The sequence below is a fragment of the Olea europaea genome, chromosome 14, assembly GCF_002742605.1.
Source record: "Olea europaea var. sylvestris chromosome 14, O_europaea_v1, whole genome shotgun sequence".
Taxonomy (NCBI): Eukaryota; Viridiplantae; Streptophyta; class Magnoliopsida; order Lamiales; family Oleaceae; genus Olea; species Olea europaea.
In genome coordinates this window covers 6,609,639-6,628,083 of record NC_036250.1, presented here as the reverse complement: position 1 = coordinate 6,628,083, position 18,445 = coordinate 6,609,639, and the positions used below count along the sequence as shown (strand labels likewise).

At 37.3% G+C, this 18,445-nt stretch overlaps 1 protein-coding gene across 1 annotated transcript; it reads left to right on the top strand.

Moving 5' to 3' along the window:
- The first annotated feature begins 12 nt into the window (after nucleotides 1-12).
- Nucleotides 13-1,170, top strand: LOC111409449. The gene is made up of 3 exons (XM_023039495.1): nucleotides 13-216; nucleotides 307-701; nucleotides 813-1,170. The coding sequence occupies exons 1-3, from the start codon at nucleotides 13-15 to the stop codon at nucleotides 1,168-1,170; spliced, it is 957 nt and encodes a 318-aa protein (XP_022895263.1).
- The last annotated feature ends 17,275 nt before the right edge of the window (nucleotides 1,171-18,445 follow it).

Sequence of the window (18,445 nt, the reverse complement as noted above, 5' to 3'; positions counted from 1 at the left end):
TCGAGTTTTGACATGGGGAGGAATACAAATTTGAATGACCCTTTGTTCGGAGCAGCTGATGGTTCCCATAACGTACAACACGATTACATCCGTCATGAGCATAGTGTCCCAAGCAATAATGTAGCTGATAGTCCAATTGAATACGTTGGGGCTGCACCATTACATGAGATGTTGGATGACCCGTTACATGGTACAAATGGTGCTAATTTTGCAGACGTTCACGAGGGAATGTCAGCACATTTGTAGAGTTCGGATACATACCAATAGATTACAAGTGTAAATACTTTCGATCTTGTTGAACGGCAGATATTCTTCAGTAAGAAAGAGCTATATTCAAAAATTCATGTGCTTGCTTTACAGGAGAAGTTCCTTTTTAAGGTCAGCAGGTCGAGCCTCAAAATGTTAACTGTCGTATGCTCAGACGATAATTGCAAGTGGACGTTACGGGCTTCGAGTGTGAAGCAGTCTGCAATATTCATGATCCGTAAATTTAACAATGTGCACACATGTTCTGTAGATTTCCGTCGTAACGCACATCGACATGCCACTACTTCTGTAATTGTCGAGCATATTTTGGAGAAATTAGATAATCCATACCAATCAAACGATCCTACCACTATTGCGCGTGACATGGAACGCGAGTTTGATGTGAAACTAAGTTACCAAAAAGCACATAGGGATAAGGTGTTTGCTTTACATATGTTACACGGTACACCGGGGGATAGTTTCCAGAAGCTATCCTCATATTGTCACGTCCTAGGATAGAGTAACTCGAGGACAGTTACCCACATTGAAGTTGATTCCTATAACAGGTTTTATTACTTCTTCCTGACATTCGGTGCAAGCATTCGTGGTTACATGCACTACTTGAAACCTGTTATTTGTGTTGACGGTAGTCACTTGAAAGGTTCATACAAAGGTACACTACTGCTGGCAACTGGCCAAGATGCTAACAAACAGATTTATCCCCTAGCATGGAGAATCGTCGATGTCGAAATGAATAGATCTTGGATGTGGTTTCTGTCAAACTTGAAAGAGCTTATAGGCAACTTGGACGAACTCGTTTTTGTTTCCGATAGGAAAAACGGTATTTCTAATGACATTGCTCATGTATTTCCCCAGTCTCACCATGGATACTGTATTTGGCATTTGGCGAAGAACTTAATCTAGCGGTACAACAATGCAAGTGCAATATTTCTATTCAAACGAGCTGCAAGAACTTCTCTGGTCGAAGAGTTCGAAAGACTTATGAGACAGATCCGTAGGGTAAGTGAAAAAACGTATGGGTACTTGGAGCGAGCTAATTTTTCATTTTGGTCTCGAGCACTATTCTTTGGGCAACGTTACAACATATTAACAAACAACAATGCAGAATCTTTGAACTCAATGTTGAGACATGCATGTTCATTGCCCATCACATGCTTGGTTGAACATATTCGCCAAACTATGCAAAAGTGGTACTACGAACGTCGAACCAATGCAACCACATGTAGTGCCGTGTTGTCATCGAGGATGGAAAGTGAGTTACGGACAATGTTCGAAGCAGGTGCAAGGCTTCGAGCTCAAGGCCCGACAGACAATTTAACACAAGTTGGACAGTTCAATGACACGGACATCCTGGACTTTTCCGATAACACGTGCACTTGTCGTGAGTTTCAGCTTAATCGTATGTCATGCATTCATGTAAGTCGTGTTGCCTGCTTGCAAGGTAAGTTATTGTACGATTTATGCTCATCATTTTACACATCAAAATACTGGAGGGGTGCCTATAGTGAAGCAATCTATCCTGTTACACGTGAAATGGACTGGATTGTCCCGAACGAAATTACAGGTACTGCTATTCTACGACCAAGTGTACTTCGTCCTCCAGGTAGACCACCCACACGACGTCATCGATCCAGATATGAGTCCACCACACGAGTAAGGAAATGCAACCGCTGTGGTAGAGTGGGTCAGAATCAAAGCACATGTTCGAATCCCTTTCTAACACGACCCGTTCAAATAGGCTCATCTCCGTGACTGTGGACGTTGTATGTTTACTTCTTACCGATGTCGTTTGTACTAAACCAATGCAATTATTAGTATTTTGTTATCAATTGTACCTTTGCGTCACATTAATTCCATGTTCCTGCATGTCTCTACCATTCTCTGTACGGAAATGAACTTATATGGGCCAACTTGTAATAATAGAGAAGTTTTCCATAGTTACAGTTAAATTGTCGGTCTGGACAGATATCTCATTCATTCTCGACAGTTGATGAAAAGTTGCACCGCATTCAATATCAGCTTCACGTACATGGTGAACTGTACATTTCGTTCACACGATGAAATAAAATTACAAATCTTACAGGACACATCTTTAAAAGCGTACAACTCACCCTCCAACTGCACAATCATGCTAAATACTTGACGATAGTAAACAACACCTACGGTCCATCGACTGTCCACGTAAGAACGATTTTTTCAGTCCTTGCTAAGTAAATAATAAATTGCAACATTTTAAATAGTTGACTGAATTGAGGGCATGATGTACCCCATTTTTTAACATCCGCTCAAGATATGTTGTGTGCATACCCATTATGGCCTTACATTATTCCGAATTTGCACACGCAAGAACACATGGCACCAATAACCTCCCAGTTTTGGGTGCACTCAAAAATGCATCTTTCAATCCCCACGAAATAGATTATAATTCGCAACATCGTCAATACCCGACACGATTGACCACAATTGAGCGCACGATAAACATAATTTCATAACATTGGTTCCATGTACTACAAAATACGGGTCCATTTACATAATACTTCCATTGAAGCCCGACACTTCATTTGTCGTTCTCGACAGATTGTGTCTACCATTCTCGACATCTGGACCCCAAAATACACCATTCGTGACATCCTACGGGCATAGTCATGCATACCTTTACAATTTGTGTTCATCGAATAGAAAATGTACAAAATACAGGACTATACATCACTTATTCACTACGAAACATTGGTCTCACTTCATTCATCCTCCACAACTGACCCTTGTCCCCCGCTGTCATCACTCGACTCGTTCGACGAGATGATAATTAGCTCATTATGTGGGACGTAAGCCAGCCAGTCGTCGTAGTCGTCGTCGTTTCCCCCCTCATATTCAACGTCGACCTCGAAACCCTCATTGAGCACTTTGTTGGGTGATTGTGCACCTTCTGCCGCTACATCTTCCAAGTTCAGAAACGGAACGGGAGAAATGGCTCTCCTACTAATACGAGGCTTAGCTTCCTCATCGTCTAATGAAATGTAGATTGGAAATAACGGAGATGAACCGGGAACTGGTAATGGCTCGTTGACGTTGAATGGTTCGGTGCTTCCTGTGGACGAATTCATTATATCGATGTAGTAAAGTAATGATGAAACGAATAGTGTGTTAGGACTTCTAATTCTCAGAATGGTATTCAACTAGGTTGTTTGTAAGGGACAATGAACTCATATCATGTATTTATAAGCAAGAAGAATGGGGGAAGCACGACCAAGTGTACTTCGTCCTCCAGGTAGACCACCCACACGACGTCATCGATCCAGATATGAGTCCACCACACGAGTAAGGAAATGCAACCGCTGTGGTAGAGTGGGTCAGAATCAAAGCACATGTTCGAATCCCTTTCTAACACGACCCGTTCAAATAGGCTCATCTCCGTGACTGTGGACGTTGTATGTTTACTTCTTACCGATGTCGTTTGTACTAAACCAATGCAATTATTAGTATTTTGTTATCAATTGTACCTTTGCGTCACATTAATTCCATGTTCCTGCATGTCTCTACCATTCTCTGTACGGAAATGAACTTATATGGGCCAACTTGTAATAATAGAGAAGTTTTCCATAGTTACAGTTAAATTGTCGGTCTGGACAGATATCTCATTCATTCTCGACAGTTAATGAAAAGTTGCACCGCATTCAATATCAGTTTCACGTACATGGTGAACTGTACATTTCGTTCATACGATGAAATAAAATTACAAATCTTACAGGACACATCTTTAAAAGCGTACAACTCACCCTCCAACTGCACAATCATGCTAAATACTTGACGATAGTAAACAACACCTACGGTCCATCGACTGTCCACGTAAGAACGATTTTTTCAGTCCTTGCTAAGTAAATAATAAATTGCAACATTTTAAATAGTTGACTGAATTGAGGGCATGATGTACCCCATTTTTTAACATCCGCTCAAGATATGTTGTGTGCATACCCATTATGGCCTTACATTATTCCGAATTTGCACACGCAAGAACACATGGCACCAATAACCTCCCAGTTTTGGGTGCACTCAAAAATGCATCTTTCAATCCCCACGAAATAGATTATAATTCGCAACATCGTCAATACCCGACACGATTGACCACAATTGAGCGCACGATAAACATAATTTCATAACATTGGTTCCATGTACTACAAAATACGGGTCCATTTACATAATACTTCCATTAATTTCATAACATTGGTTCCATGTACTACAAAATACGGGTCCATTTACATAATACTTCCATTGAAGCCCGACACTTCATTTGTCGTTCTCGACAGATTGTGTCTACCATTCTCGACATCTGGACCCCAAAATACACCATTCGTGACATCCTACGGGCATAGTCATGCATACCTTTACAATTTGTGTTCATCGAATAGAAAATGTACAAAATACAGGACTATACATCACTTATTCACTACGAAACATTGGTCTCACTTCATTCATCCTCCACAACTGACCCTTGTCCCCCGCTGTCATCACTCGACTCGTTCGACGAGATGATAATTAGCTCATTATGTGGGACGTAAGCCAGCCAGTCGTCGTAGTCGTCGTCGTTTCCCCCCTCATATTCAACGTCGACCTCGAAACCCTCATTGAGCACTTTGTTGGGTGATTGTGCACCTTCTGCCGCTACATCTTCCAAGTTCAGAAACGGAACGGGAGAAATGGCTCTCCTACTAATACGAGGCTTAGCTTCCTCATCGTCTGATGAAATGTAGATTGGAAATAACGGAGATGAACCGGGAACTGGTAATGGCTCGTTGACGTTGAATGGTTCGGTGCTTCCTGTGGACGAATTCATTATATCGATGTAGTAAAGTAATGATGAAACGAATAGTGTGTTAGGACTTCTAATTCTCAGAATGGTATTCAACTAGGTTGTTTGTAAGGGACAATGAACTCATATCATGTATTTATAAGCAAGAAGAATGGGGGAAGCAATTATGTTCATCATCTACCCAACTACCATGTCTAATGTCCTTGTCAATGTGAAAGCAATTGGTGTGATTGTTCAATAAGTAAAGTGTACATTTATCCCCATTTTCCCATAATTAGCAAGACCTATTAGGCTCATTTAACCAAGTGTAGTATTAAGAAATGGGGATGTCCTGCAAGTAAAATATTGTAAAACTAATTTCTAGTTACTTGTACCATAGCGAAAAGGCTACAGGTCTTGCCTGTATGCCTCATGATCTGAACATACATGTTCAACGACGCATTGAAAATAATGACAGAGACATGAACTCATTTTGTAACTCGAAGGTTTTGGTTATCATGGTTTTGACATTTTTAATGGCCCATCATCCGAATTTTAATTAATATTATGAATGAATTTGCACGTGATAATTAATACAATAACTTAGGACCGCCGCGGATATATGCCGTCGTAGTGCGAGCCAAGGGGCTTCATTGCAACACAAATACCTCTATGTTTAAACATTTCAAATAGATGTTACTAGACGTCCAATTCGAACAAATAGCACATCAACTCTTTCAAGTAGGCGGAAATTTTACACCCCAAACAAAAATATAAAATTCCACACTGTCACTGTGTGCTGCATCTCATGTACATGCACCAAATATGACGTTCAGCTTACCAGCCTTCGTCATAATGAGCTCCCATCTCTGCAACCTACGTTTAAATAAATGCCTTCAATTACAAATATAAGTAATCATTATCAGATTTTACTTTAAGGATCTATATTTACTTTATAGAAAGCATTTTTCTACCCCTGCTGACAGTGAGGATAAAGTAACAGGATCGGTTAATATTTTTATGAACTCATAACTTCACTAGCCAACTATGCACTCATACATTGACATTATTTTTCTCCACATGCTTGAAGAATACGAAAAGGTATGTGACGTTGAAGCGTCTCATTGAAGAAGGTAAATGTAAAATCTTTCAGTTAATACCATGCACTACCCTTTGTATTGGACAATATCTGACATATCAAATAATAGTTAGATCATGATTACGTTGTTAACATCCATACCTCATCAATTGAGGTCAAATCCATTCCATATTACTTCAATGGATCGTCATACTTGCGAATTCTTGTCCCCCCATAAAGTAATCATTCTCATGATACAAAAGTAGGCGCCAATGATACAAGCAACCTCATCAATTCAGTGAAGGTGCTGTGTGTAGCCCAGCTTTGTATCATAGACAGAAGCAACAACATTACCATAGGTGACCATAGAAGAAGAACCATAAAGACAAAGCCAAGGATCCTACAGATAATAACAGGATGAATAAAAGAACTTAATTACCTAATAGGGAACCAGCTCTTGTAAAATAAATAAATATAGAGAGCGTAACAGTTCGGGAATCATTGGTTTTCAATTAAACAAGTGTCATGTCACTAGAGATATATGCAACTATGGATACCACTCCAAATTGTCACCAATCGACCCTTAAAAATAAAAATTAGTTGTAAAGAAAAGCAATATTCTATCCTTGCACACAGGCAAGAATCCATCCTTCACACATCTTACATAAACGTAACAACTTACTTACCTTGGGATTACCGGACATTTAGCAATGCGCATAAATGAGATGAGCTTATCAGTCAAACTCAAAAAACCACGTATACCACTCCACAACAAAGTAAGTAGTCGAACCAGTTTCAAAATGCCCCCTTCTGTCCTAGTTCTGCCAAAATCACTACCAGCCTGTTCACGGAGTAAAAGTTATGCAGCCTCTCAAGAAAGAAAGAAACTCGAAAAATAAGAAACACACAATACGGCAAAATACAAACTATCTGACCTTCAAATGATCTAGACGATATTGGGAATTCATTCATTAGGATTATCATTTCTTATATTGTCTGACATCCCTGGCTCACAATAGAATTCCCACCAAAATGGCGCATGTACAGCATCCTCGAGCTACTGACTCAAATGTGAAGAGAACACTAAGATTAAACAATCTTTATAATCCTCTAGAACTACATTTACGTAACTGCACGTCCTCATTTTCAAAGTACCACGGATAACCACTGCACACAGCAGTTCAAATCATAGAAAAGCAGGTCAAATCACTGAAAACATGTAACAAAACATAATAAGAAAGTTGGCAAAAAATAGGGTCGTCGTGGGAAAATGTACACCATCCCCGAAATACGCATATATTGAAAGTCACAAAAAAGTTATCCGGATTGTAGTACTAGTAGCTACAAGTGTCAGCAACATCCAAGATCGACACGGCATTCAACACGCACAACGCAAAATCTGTTGAATGCATGAAACCATCGGTACGGTATCTCGAAAGTAAGTGAAATGTAATGTTATACAAAAATCATAACAATGAATTTGTCCATGCAGTTAACATCCCAACTTGACCTCCACCAATTCAGTCACCATCCAAAAATAAGTACAAGACCATCGTCGTGCTCTCCGACTAGTTCATAACATTTAATTCCTCATTCTCTTTGCCCTCCCCCCCGTATACGGAGTCCTGGTAGCAACAGTCGGTCGTCGCAAGCGGGTTGAACGCCGTCTCGTTGTAGAAACTCCGATTCGTGGTTCGAGTACCGGTCTGGGAGCTGCGAATTCAGTAACAATGCCTACAAAAAATCCAAACGGACCATGTTAGTTACCCGAATCGCATGTGATCCAATGTGTAACGGAACCACTACGAATATAGCCAATTAAATTACCCTCGCATTCTGTCACATCACAACCCTCCGCATCGTCATCGTTGTCCTCGACCGCATTTGAGGGCTCCGCGGCTCCTGCATCTGACCAATACAACACATACGTAAGTGAACATGCCGTTACATACAATCGAAAAAAACCCTCGTAAAGGACGTATGTACCTTGCACTTCTTCGGTTGCAGCAGCCACTGGCAGGTTGACATCGTCGTGGCATGGCGCAAAGTGTGCTGCGTCTAATGAGAACAACATTTTTACAGTTTCATTAAAATAAATGGGGCAACTTTCCAACTGTGCGAATCCAAGAAGTAATAAATTTAGATTGCACAAATGAAAAACCCACATACCTTGCATATTTTCAGTGTCAACTGGGATGTCCTGCTCGTTCGGGCATGGCTCCGCGGGTCCTCCATATACGTCTACGTCACAATTGTAACAAGAACAACACTACGTCAGACACATGTATGATAACTATTGATGAATGTAGGTTAAGATTCTAAAGCAAAAGCTGTACGCATGAAACATTTAAAGCTTCTGGTAAAGTACCTAAAATGCCGGCCTCCGTCTCGACGCTCATCGCAGCTGCAGCAGTGGTCGGACCAGCTCGGGCCACGAAGGTAGCTAAGAACTCTCGAAGACTTGTACATTCCGAGCTCACGTGCTGTTAGATTTCAAGCTTCACTGTCTGGAGTCGTATTTCAAATAGGATTCTTTGGTCCAACAGCAGCTCCTCCACGTCTCCTCTACTAAGGCCCGATGTAGATGTTCCAACAGCTCTTGCCTGTGTCGTGCTCCGTCATTGTGGAGAAGTACCTTGCGACGGACGAGGTGAGGAAGAGGCACCCCTATCTCCTCCATGGGTGTCCTTACTGACGCTGGATCGATCACCCTCGAACTCGCCAGTATCCTCACTGTCCTCGTCGTCGGGATTGCTGCCCGATGCACCTTTTTCCTTATCACCTTCGGACCTCTGCTCCTCACTGCTTCCTCCTTTGGATGTCTCCTCGTCAGAATCCTCCCTTCCCGCATGTCCACCGTCGCAACTGTCATCGCCTGATGCACTGAACTGTGGCGCTACAACAGTCCTTGCAATGTCATCCAGAACCAGAACGAGGGGATCATCGTACGACACGAGAGTGAAAAAACAGGGTTGTTGAGCCTCAACATCGGTGGGACGCAGTGTTACGTACACGTGTGGCTGCAAAACAAGGTTACGGTACTCACATTAGAAGGCACAAGATTGTACCAAAACATTCGAAAAGGAACTTGGGATTGTGTTCTACGTATACCTTGACATTCTTGAAAAATGCATCGTACGTATGATATTGTGGCTGTTTCCGTGCCGACCAGCGAAGAAGTCATGGCAGTCGTTCGCCTACTCACTCAGCAAAACGTTCCCAACCTCCGGAAGCGCCTCGTATGCCCATACCTGTCGGAGCAAGAAAGAGAAATTAAATTTCGAAAGATTCTAGGCACGACGCTACCGGGGGAAAATTAGGCATACTACAATAATAGAACGAATGTTCATACCTACATGGTGATGGAGAAGCCGTGAATCGTGTAAGTAATCTCCTTCTTCTTCCTCCTCTTCGCCTTTTGAAATTTTTTTGCCCAAGTACCCCAGAATTCGTGCAACAGACGCCTATATCCGACCCTATCCCAAGGATAGGCAAAAAATATGTCGAGGTCGTCCACAATTGATAGTGCAGGCAAATGAATACCAACATTATTAACTGGAGCATTGAAAACTCCCTCGAGAATTAAAACCAGCCCTAGCTTGTAGCGATCAGCTCGGGGCATCGAAGATCAGGCCATAGCAGACTGGAGTTGAGCCAAAGAAATCTTGTCATTGGATTTGAAGTACCTCTCTTTCAACGTCCTTCTCTGTAGCACTCGTTCGTATTCAGCACCCTCTGGGAATGAACCGCATCTTAACTCCGTCACAAGCACGTACTCCTGTAGACCAAATTTCTTGAGGTGCCCTTGCACGCTGAACCATAGCTCGTAGAGCTTATCTGTGCGGACGGTTCTGAACACTAGCTGCTGGTTGAGTTGGGTAGAGAATTGAATATTCGGATCCTCGGCTAGATACCCGAGGGAGGAGTTGCGAAAGTCCTCCGGTTGCCGCTCATCGAAATAGTCCATCAGAGTCTTCACCAGCTTGAGGTTGCTATGTTGCGAAATGTGGGCCCGCAACCTTACCTCTTTAGGAATACAGAATTCGAACTCCATCATGCCTGCAAGGTGAATTGGAAAAAACGTGGTTAAAGGATGAATATAAACAATTGTAACGTATATAACAATTTAATGAAGATTTAATGAAGCGAAATAAATAATTGTAACATATATAACGATTTAATGAAGCGAAATCATGCGCCATAACAGTGAACTGTCGAGAAAAATTGAAGTCAATCGTCGGTACCGACAGATGATCTGTCGAGACCTGTGGATACCGACGGTTGGAGGGTTAACTGTTGAGAAAAACTGAGGTAAAATCTTGGGTACAACAGTTCACTGGGAGTTGGTCTGCCTGCCAAACTGACATGTGCAAGTGAACTAAATTGACATGCAAGAACAACGAATGAAATTCCCTTTAGTTCAAGACGACTGCAAATTACCATGAACTAAATGGAAGGAAAAAATAACTAAAAAATACAAAACTAAGCGGGAGGGAGAGAGAGAAGCTTACAGCTGGGGGAGGACGACGGACGTGCTATTGCTTTGATATCGGACGGATAGATGTCCTCAGCAATTAAATTGGACTACCTGTACATGATAACACAACAGTTGTGGCAATCACGCTATTGAACGAAACAACGAATTGAACATGAACAATTTATGGGAAAAAACAAGATGAACTAAAAAGTAATTTACAATTTTTCCCCATGAAATCAATATCATTAATAATCCAGCTAAACAACGACCTGTCAATAGATATGTACATTTTATAAACTTCTTCCCAAGTAATTTTCAAATTGTACAACAATTGCCTGAAGTATAATATTTTTTTTCTTATACGTAATTGCCCGAAGTATAATATAATTTTACAAGTTCCTAAAGTATAATATAATTCAACAAGTTCTACAATAGAGTACAATTCTAAATGTTATCTATAAAAGGCATCCTACGAAAAGTTGTTTTAATATATTTCTTTTCACATGTAAAATTATAGTGGAGTGCGTTGTGCATCTCAGGATGCTTCGGACCAGATGTCTAACAAAAATTGGAAAACAAAAAGGTCGTTTCCATAGATTATGAAGAAATGCACCACAAGTTACATAACATTTACAGGAATGTCAACAATTGTTAAGGTAAATACTTCCATCAATAGTTTCGTCATTTGAATTGCACAAATAACTTATGTTATGCACACAAACAAAATGGCATTCCTTGAAAATTAAGAGACTTCCATTTTAATTATTCCTCATTTCATTTGCTCAAAACGCTCACGTAATCTGAATTTTAGATGTTTCCCAAATCAAACAATTGATAAAATTTGGATGTAATATGATGCGTTTGAAGATTAATTAAATATAAATAAATATATGTGACTCAAAACTTCAATTTTTAAATAAATTAATTACTAATATTCCCAACCAAGGATAACAAAATACATTTATATCTAATGCTTAAATTTAATCAGCATTACTGTATATTTATTTTATAAAAAGGACCGTATTTAAACCTAAAACTTTATTCGAGTGGTGACCTAATGCCTAAACCAAGATATAAAAATGATTTTAAAATTTAAGCTAAAGTAATACTATTTCATTCATACATCCGCATGTCCAAAATATCAACTTCTTGGATCTATACATGGACCGGTATACAAATCCTTTATTTCAATAGGTGTAGGTTGGTCGGATCATAGAATTATTTATGAAACTCCATAATGCGATTACAATTTATAACACGTTGATGTTACCAATATAAATTTAAAAATATAATAATATTATTCCCCTAATAATAATTACACACCTATAAAATGCAAAAACTAAATTTAAGGGTTTAAAACTAAATTTTATATGTAGTCTTTCTGTCTGCAATGATTTTGGGCTGTGTTCCATTTTTCCTATCTTTTACTATTTCCTTCCATAAAATCTTGAATACTCACTAAACAAATGGGAGATAATTATGGGTTGGCCAAAGACAAACAAAAAATAAAAACAAATTTAAGGCATAAAACAAAAATTCCAAACCGATTTATACAACATGGAACTCACGAAAAGCCATTCTGCAATTTGAGAATAGTAGAGTACATTTTCCATGAGCCAACAACATTGACTCCAACACAGTTAAAAGATTTAGGGTTGTGTTCCATTTTTCCTATCTTTTACTATTTCGTTCCATAAAATCTTGAATACTCATTGAACAAACGGGAGATAATTATGGGTTGGCCAAAAACAAACAAAAAATAAATAAATTTGAAGCATAAAACAAAAATTCCAAACTGATTAATACAGCGTGGAACTCACGAAAACCCTTTCTGCAACTTTAGAATACCAGAGCACATTTTCCATGAGCCAACAACATAATGGGTTGGCCAAAAACAAACAAAAAAAATGCTCTCCCACCAAAGATAGGAACAGTCCATTGAAATACCAATATATTTGGTTGAAGGATCCTAAGGTAAATCTTCTTGCATAATTTAACTTCCTTTGTTTGGAACTTTGATCCACAATAAATCAAAACCATCAACTCTAAATATCTGTTTATCAATTTTTCCATCTAATCAAACTCTTTCTTCCATTCAAGAAAAAAAAATGTCCCACCTGCATTTAATTCATTCAGGTGCTTAAATTTTGAAATCTCAAATGTATCTCATTCCAAATTATATAAATGAAAGGATGTAAAATATTGCCCTTGTTTGATCCCCATTATTTGGAAAAAATGTATTCTTCTACAGTGTTTTAACATCATTTCAACAACACACTTTTCAATAAAATAATATTACATGCAAATTCAAAACATTTTCTTATTTTTTAACTACACATTTTCCATCAATACACTATTAAAAAATTCATTTTTCCTCTCAAAATGGGGCTCAAACAAGGGCATTGAATTTCTAAACATACAAATCCTCCATTCTCTTTAATAAGGAACACCATATCAATTAGATTCTACATCCAAATATATTGTTTTCTGCTCTATTCTCTCACACAGTAAACTTCATTTTCCTTTTTATAGGTTGACAACTTCCTGCCTCACATAGCACCTTTATAGGTCCTTCCAATTCCTGCTCTAAAATTCTACATGTAATCCCAACATTTATAATAAAAAAACAACCCAAAAATGTCCCACCTACATTTATACATAACCAACAAAAATATATTCCACCACCGAAAACTGAAGGTTCCAGCTTTAATTCATTCATGATATGTATTATAACACAGATCACACAACTGCTCTATTTCATTTAACATTATCATTCCACTTATATGTACTCATTTCCAAATCCCATAAAAATTTCCCTTAATACAAATTATTTTCTGTCATGCCTTATGAAATCTTACCATAACACCTTTTAATTTAATGTTTATGCAGGGGAACAAAATTCAAGCTACATTATTCGAGAACCCTAACAAAAATTTCAAACCGATTTATACAACGTGGAACTCACGAAAACCCTTTCTGCAATTTCAGAAAACCAGAGTACATTTTCCATGAACCAACAGCATTGATTCCAGTAGAGGTAAAAAATTTACACAGGAGCAAAAAAAGGAAAGATAAAACCGAACCTAAAGGTATCGTAGAGGACCTTGGACGCCGAAGGTTCTGCCGGTGGTCTTCGACGGTGGGGCGGCGAGCGATTGCAGCAAAACTTCCAATTTCGTCGTCGGCCGGGCGGTGGTCGATTTCAGTGAGAGAGACGAGTGAGATTGGGGATTTTGTGTCTGTCGGTTTGTCTTCCTTCCCTTTGTTTTCATTTCATGTCTTATTTGTTTTTTTTTTTTTTCGTGGTTTGGTTTTCAACATTAATTGTCATTTCACTTGATGATTAACACAGTTTTGGTACAAGGACACAATTCTAATGATTCAGAGGGGCAAAATTGTCCTGAATTGACATTTTTGATAGACAATTTAAAATGTCACATTTTAAATAATCCATACCCAAATTTTGACACCCAATGAAATATCCTCTTTGCTTTTAATCTTGTCTAAAATTTCAAAGGCATGTCACATCTTAAGGCAAAGAGTTCTTTTCCAAGCTCAGGGAAGAATACCTGACTCAGCTTTCTCTCGAAGCCATTAATAATTTTGTAAATAAAATAAATAGAAGTATAAAATTTTATAATTGAGCAATTTACACAAATAGGGAAATATAGACGAGTGAATTGAAAAAAAAATATTAAATTTTATTAAATATTTCAAAATTATAACATGTAATGAGCGTTCAAATAAAAATATGACAGCCAGTGTAACTTTTTAACGTGTAAACAATTTTTTAGCAAAATATTTTTGCAATGTAATTTCTTTACGGTGATTAAAACTTTATTTTGTTTATTCTGCATAGTGTTGGTCTCTCTCTCTAATAATTTGTAACTCACAATCTGTGTAGTAATCATTACATTTCGTGTGATTTATGTGTCAATTATATTACAAATTGTGTAATAATCATATTACATCCCTTTATTTTCACATGCTAATTATCAAATTTACAAGGTATGTAACATTTTGTTTTCTTAACAATTACATAAGGATGAATTCATATTGTAATGAAATGCAATGTATAACTAATCATTATGTGGCAAATCAAATAATATATTATCATATACAACTCATCCATGTTATAAATCAACATTAGATTGATAAATTTGAAAGAAAAAAGGATCAAAGTGATAAAATTGAAGGACATTGTTCAAAAAAAAATAAAAAATCGAAGGAGACTAATGAGAGCAGCATGAAATATGGTAACTAAAATCATCAATGATTGCCATAAAATATTAACGTCTACCCATGTAAGTATATATTGGTCAACTGAACTCAGTAATCGTTTGACATGACTTTTGTATCATATAGAAGAGTTTTTGAAGGAAACTATTTTAAATCTTTTTTTGAAAACTAATTTTTAAAAAAATTTATTATCTCAGAAGTGTTAAGTCACGCAGACCCAACGTTTTCTAAAGGCTCTTCTACCTATAAAAAACACCTTCATGAAATTAATAAAATGGTTCCAAAAGCAACATTTTAAAAATTAAAAAAAAAAAAAAAGGGGAAAAACCTTTTTTTTTTTTTTTTTTTTTTTTTTTTTTTTTTTTTTTTAGAGGAGGTGGTGTGGTGATTCTCAAAATTTCAAAAAAAATTAAAAATTAAAAAAAAAAATTTTTTGAGGAGATAGTGTGGTGATTCTCAAAATTTCAAAAAATAAAAATAAAAATTAATTTTTTTTTTTTGGTGTTTTGAGGTGGTGTTGTGGTGATTCTCAAAATTTAAAAAAAAAATTATTTTTTTTTGTTTTGAGAAACTAACAAAAAGAACGCATTTTCAACAATTTCAAAACAAAAACTCAAAATACAAAACTCAAAATGAATTCAAAACTCAAAACACAAAACTGAAACACAAAAAGAACACCCCCTAAATCTCTCTTCCCTGACTCTAATCATTTTTCTCTTTCCTTTCTCTATTCATATCTCTCCATTGTCTCTATATGTCTCTTTACGACACATCGGAGCAGTTGTGGATGGTGGGATGATGTGAGATTTCGATTTGTGCAAGGGAGACTGGTGAGTGGCGTTAATCTACGAGGTGGAACTACTTTAATCTGAGAGCTGTACGAGGTGGGGGCAACGTGAGACATCGATCTGTGTGATGTAAATAGATTCCGATGGCGATGTTAATCTGAGAGCGACGTTGTTCGACACCGTTGCATAGTGACGGTAGAGTTGTCTGCGAGATTCCAAGAGGTAGAGTGACGTGGAGAGACTCCGATGCTGTGCAAGGTGGAGCGAAGAGCAGTAGATAGATTCCAATACCATTAGTGGTGTTTGTGTTGACAATCGAAGTCCATTAGACTCCTGCAGTTGGTGGTATTTGTGGTGTGGTGGTGTTTTGCAATTGGTGGTGTTCGCAAGTGGTGTTTTGTGATGGTGTGGTTGTGCAATGCTTTTTGGGTGGTGGTGGCGTTGTTAGCAGTGGTTTATCTAGCAACGATAGTAGTGCTCATTGTGGTATGGTTGTGATGCCACGGTGGCTGTAGTTGAGAGCTAGCCTGGTTTTCGGTGGTGCCACGATGGTGGTTGTGGTGGTGTTATGGTGGTTTTTCCATTTGATTGATTGCAGTGGTGCTCATGGTGGTCTTTGGTGGCAACCGTTAGTTTGTTTGAGATGGTGGTACTACCCGTTGTCGTGCGACAGTGGTTTTCGCTCTGATGGAGGTGGTGTTGGCGACGGCGATCACAAATGTGGTGGTGGTGACACACTATTTAGTTGACTGTGACCAATAAACTGATTAATGTATGAGCAATAAATAATATTTGACTAATGACATAGATAATTTGTGACTAAAAAAAAAAAAAAATGTGTGACCTAAAAATCTATTAAGTTGTGACCAATAATTTAATAATTTGTGAGAAATTAATTTGATATTTTGTAATCATGAAATAAGTGGACTTATAAAATTTGTGATCAAAGAATTATATGATACATTAATTTGATAAACTTGTGATGGCAAAATAAGTTATCACCTATAATATTTGCGATTTATGACTGTGACTAATACATAACTGTAACTATAAATTATATAATATTGTGACATTAATATATATAATTAATAAAATACATTTTTAATTAATTATTTCATAAATAAAATTTAATTAATATTTGATTTTTAAAATAATAAACACTGTTTTTTAATTTTGATTTTTTTTATGATTGTGGGTGTCCGGACTAGTTTATGCTCACCTCGACTAATCCCATAGGATCTGAAGTTTACATTCGGGTACTTACCTCAGTGGTCCTAAGGGGACTCGAACTGGTGACCATTGAGGAGTAAACTCAAAACCTAACCTTTGAGCTACCCTTTAGGATTTTAATTTTGAAATTGATCATACTTAATCTTTTATATATGATTTCTTATTATTTTTATTTATTATTATTATTATTATTATTATTTTTATTTTTGTTAAGTCATGCCAAATGGGCCCTCAATAGATTAAAATGTAATACTTTCATTATCTATGTTTTTTCTTCATAAAATTGGTGAATCAATTATGATAATGGTTTTGTTGTTTGTACAGTCCGGACTTGATAGCCCAGATGACAGCTCCTTACAAGAGGGGGGTCTACGATTTTTTTATTTGATACAGCCCCCCTCTTGTAATAGGGTTGTACACCGAACCGTAGCAAATCCCTTACGTTAATATCGCCAATTCCATTACCGATCAATTCAAAAAATGAAAAATAAAATATAAATATACTAAACTCTACAATTTCTCCTATCAAACAACAGGTAGACAAATGTTATTCTAGAAACTTGTAAATTTTGTAATAGTATTGGTCCCCTAAAAAGCTGCATATTTTGCACTTAAAACAGTTTGGATCTTGCGGGAAGAGGCCGTGACGAGCAAAATGCAACGATTCCATTGTGACAATTGTCACTTATTTGTCAATTTTTTATCTTATATCTTTAATTAATTAATATATCTAGTCCACGTCTTATAATGTTTGTTTCTTTCCAAAAATGTTCCATCAGCATGCTTTTAAATTAGCTCAATTGACGCACTTTTATATTTGTTGTTTTTGCTTACTTAAACATATAGGTGGCAAAGGAGTCCTTTTACTCAATTGACGCACTAAATATCCTAATAAATGAAAGATTAAAGATAAGAATGCAACAGTAAACAGTTGGTGACATTAATATGACAATAACCAAAATTTATAAAGTTGTGTTACAATTTAAGCCTCGTTTGGTTCCTATTAATTTCCATTCCATTCCATTTCATTTTTCTCTCTTTTATATTTAACCACACAATTTTTCATCAAATAATATTACACGTAAATATAATTTTTTTTTCTTTTTCAACCACTCATTTAAAAAAAAAAATTATTTCACCAATTTTCATTTCCACAAAATGAGGGCCAAACAGGGGTTAAAAGTAACATAACAAATAAAAATGGTGGTAAGAATATAATTCTACGTGAAATAATTCTACACGATTACTATAAGACGGGGGTGCAAGCTGTACAACGTCGGGCCCGGCCGAAGATATCGCAAGCCCTCTTGGGCCATGCTTGGTAGGCCAATATTCTACACAGCAGGTCTAAATAGGCCCTCCTTTCAGTGAAAATTAGGTCCTGCACCTTTTCATTTGGGAAAATTAGGTGCAGTACCCTAAAAAAGAATTAAATATTTGATTAATGCCTTAAAACTAATTTAAAACTATTATTACCGTATTAATTAAATTCAAAACCCAAAAGAAAACCCCCAAATTTGAAACCCCTGAATAAAAAACAAACCTCTATAGCAGAACTCTCGAGTAGTCGTACTCTCTCG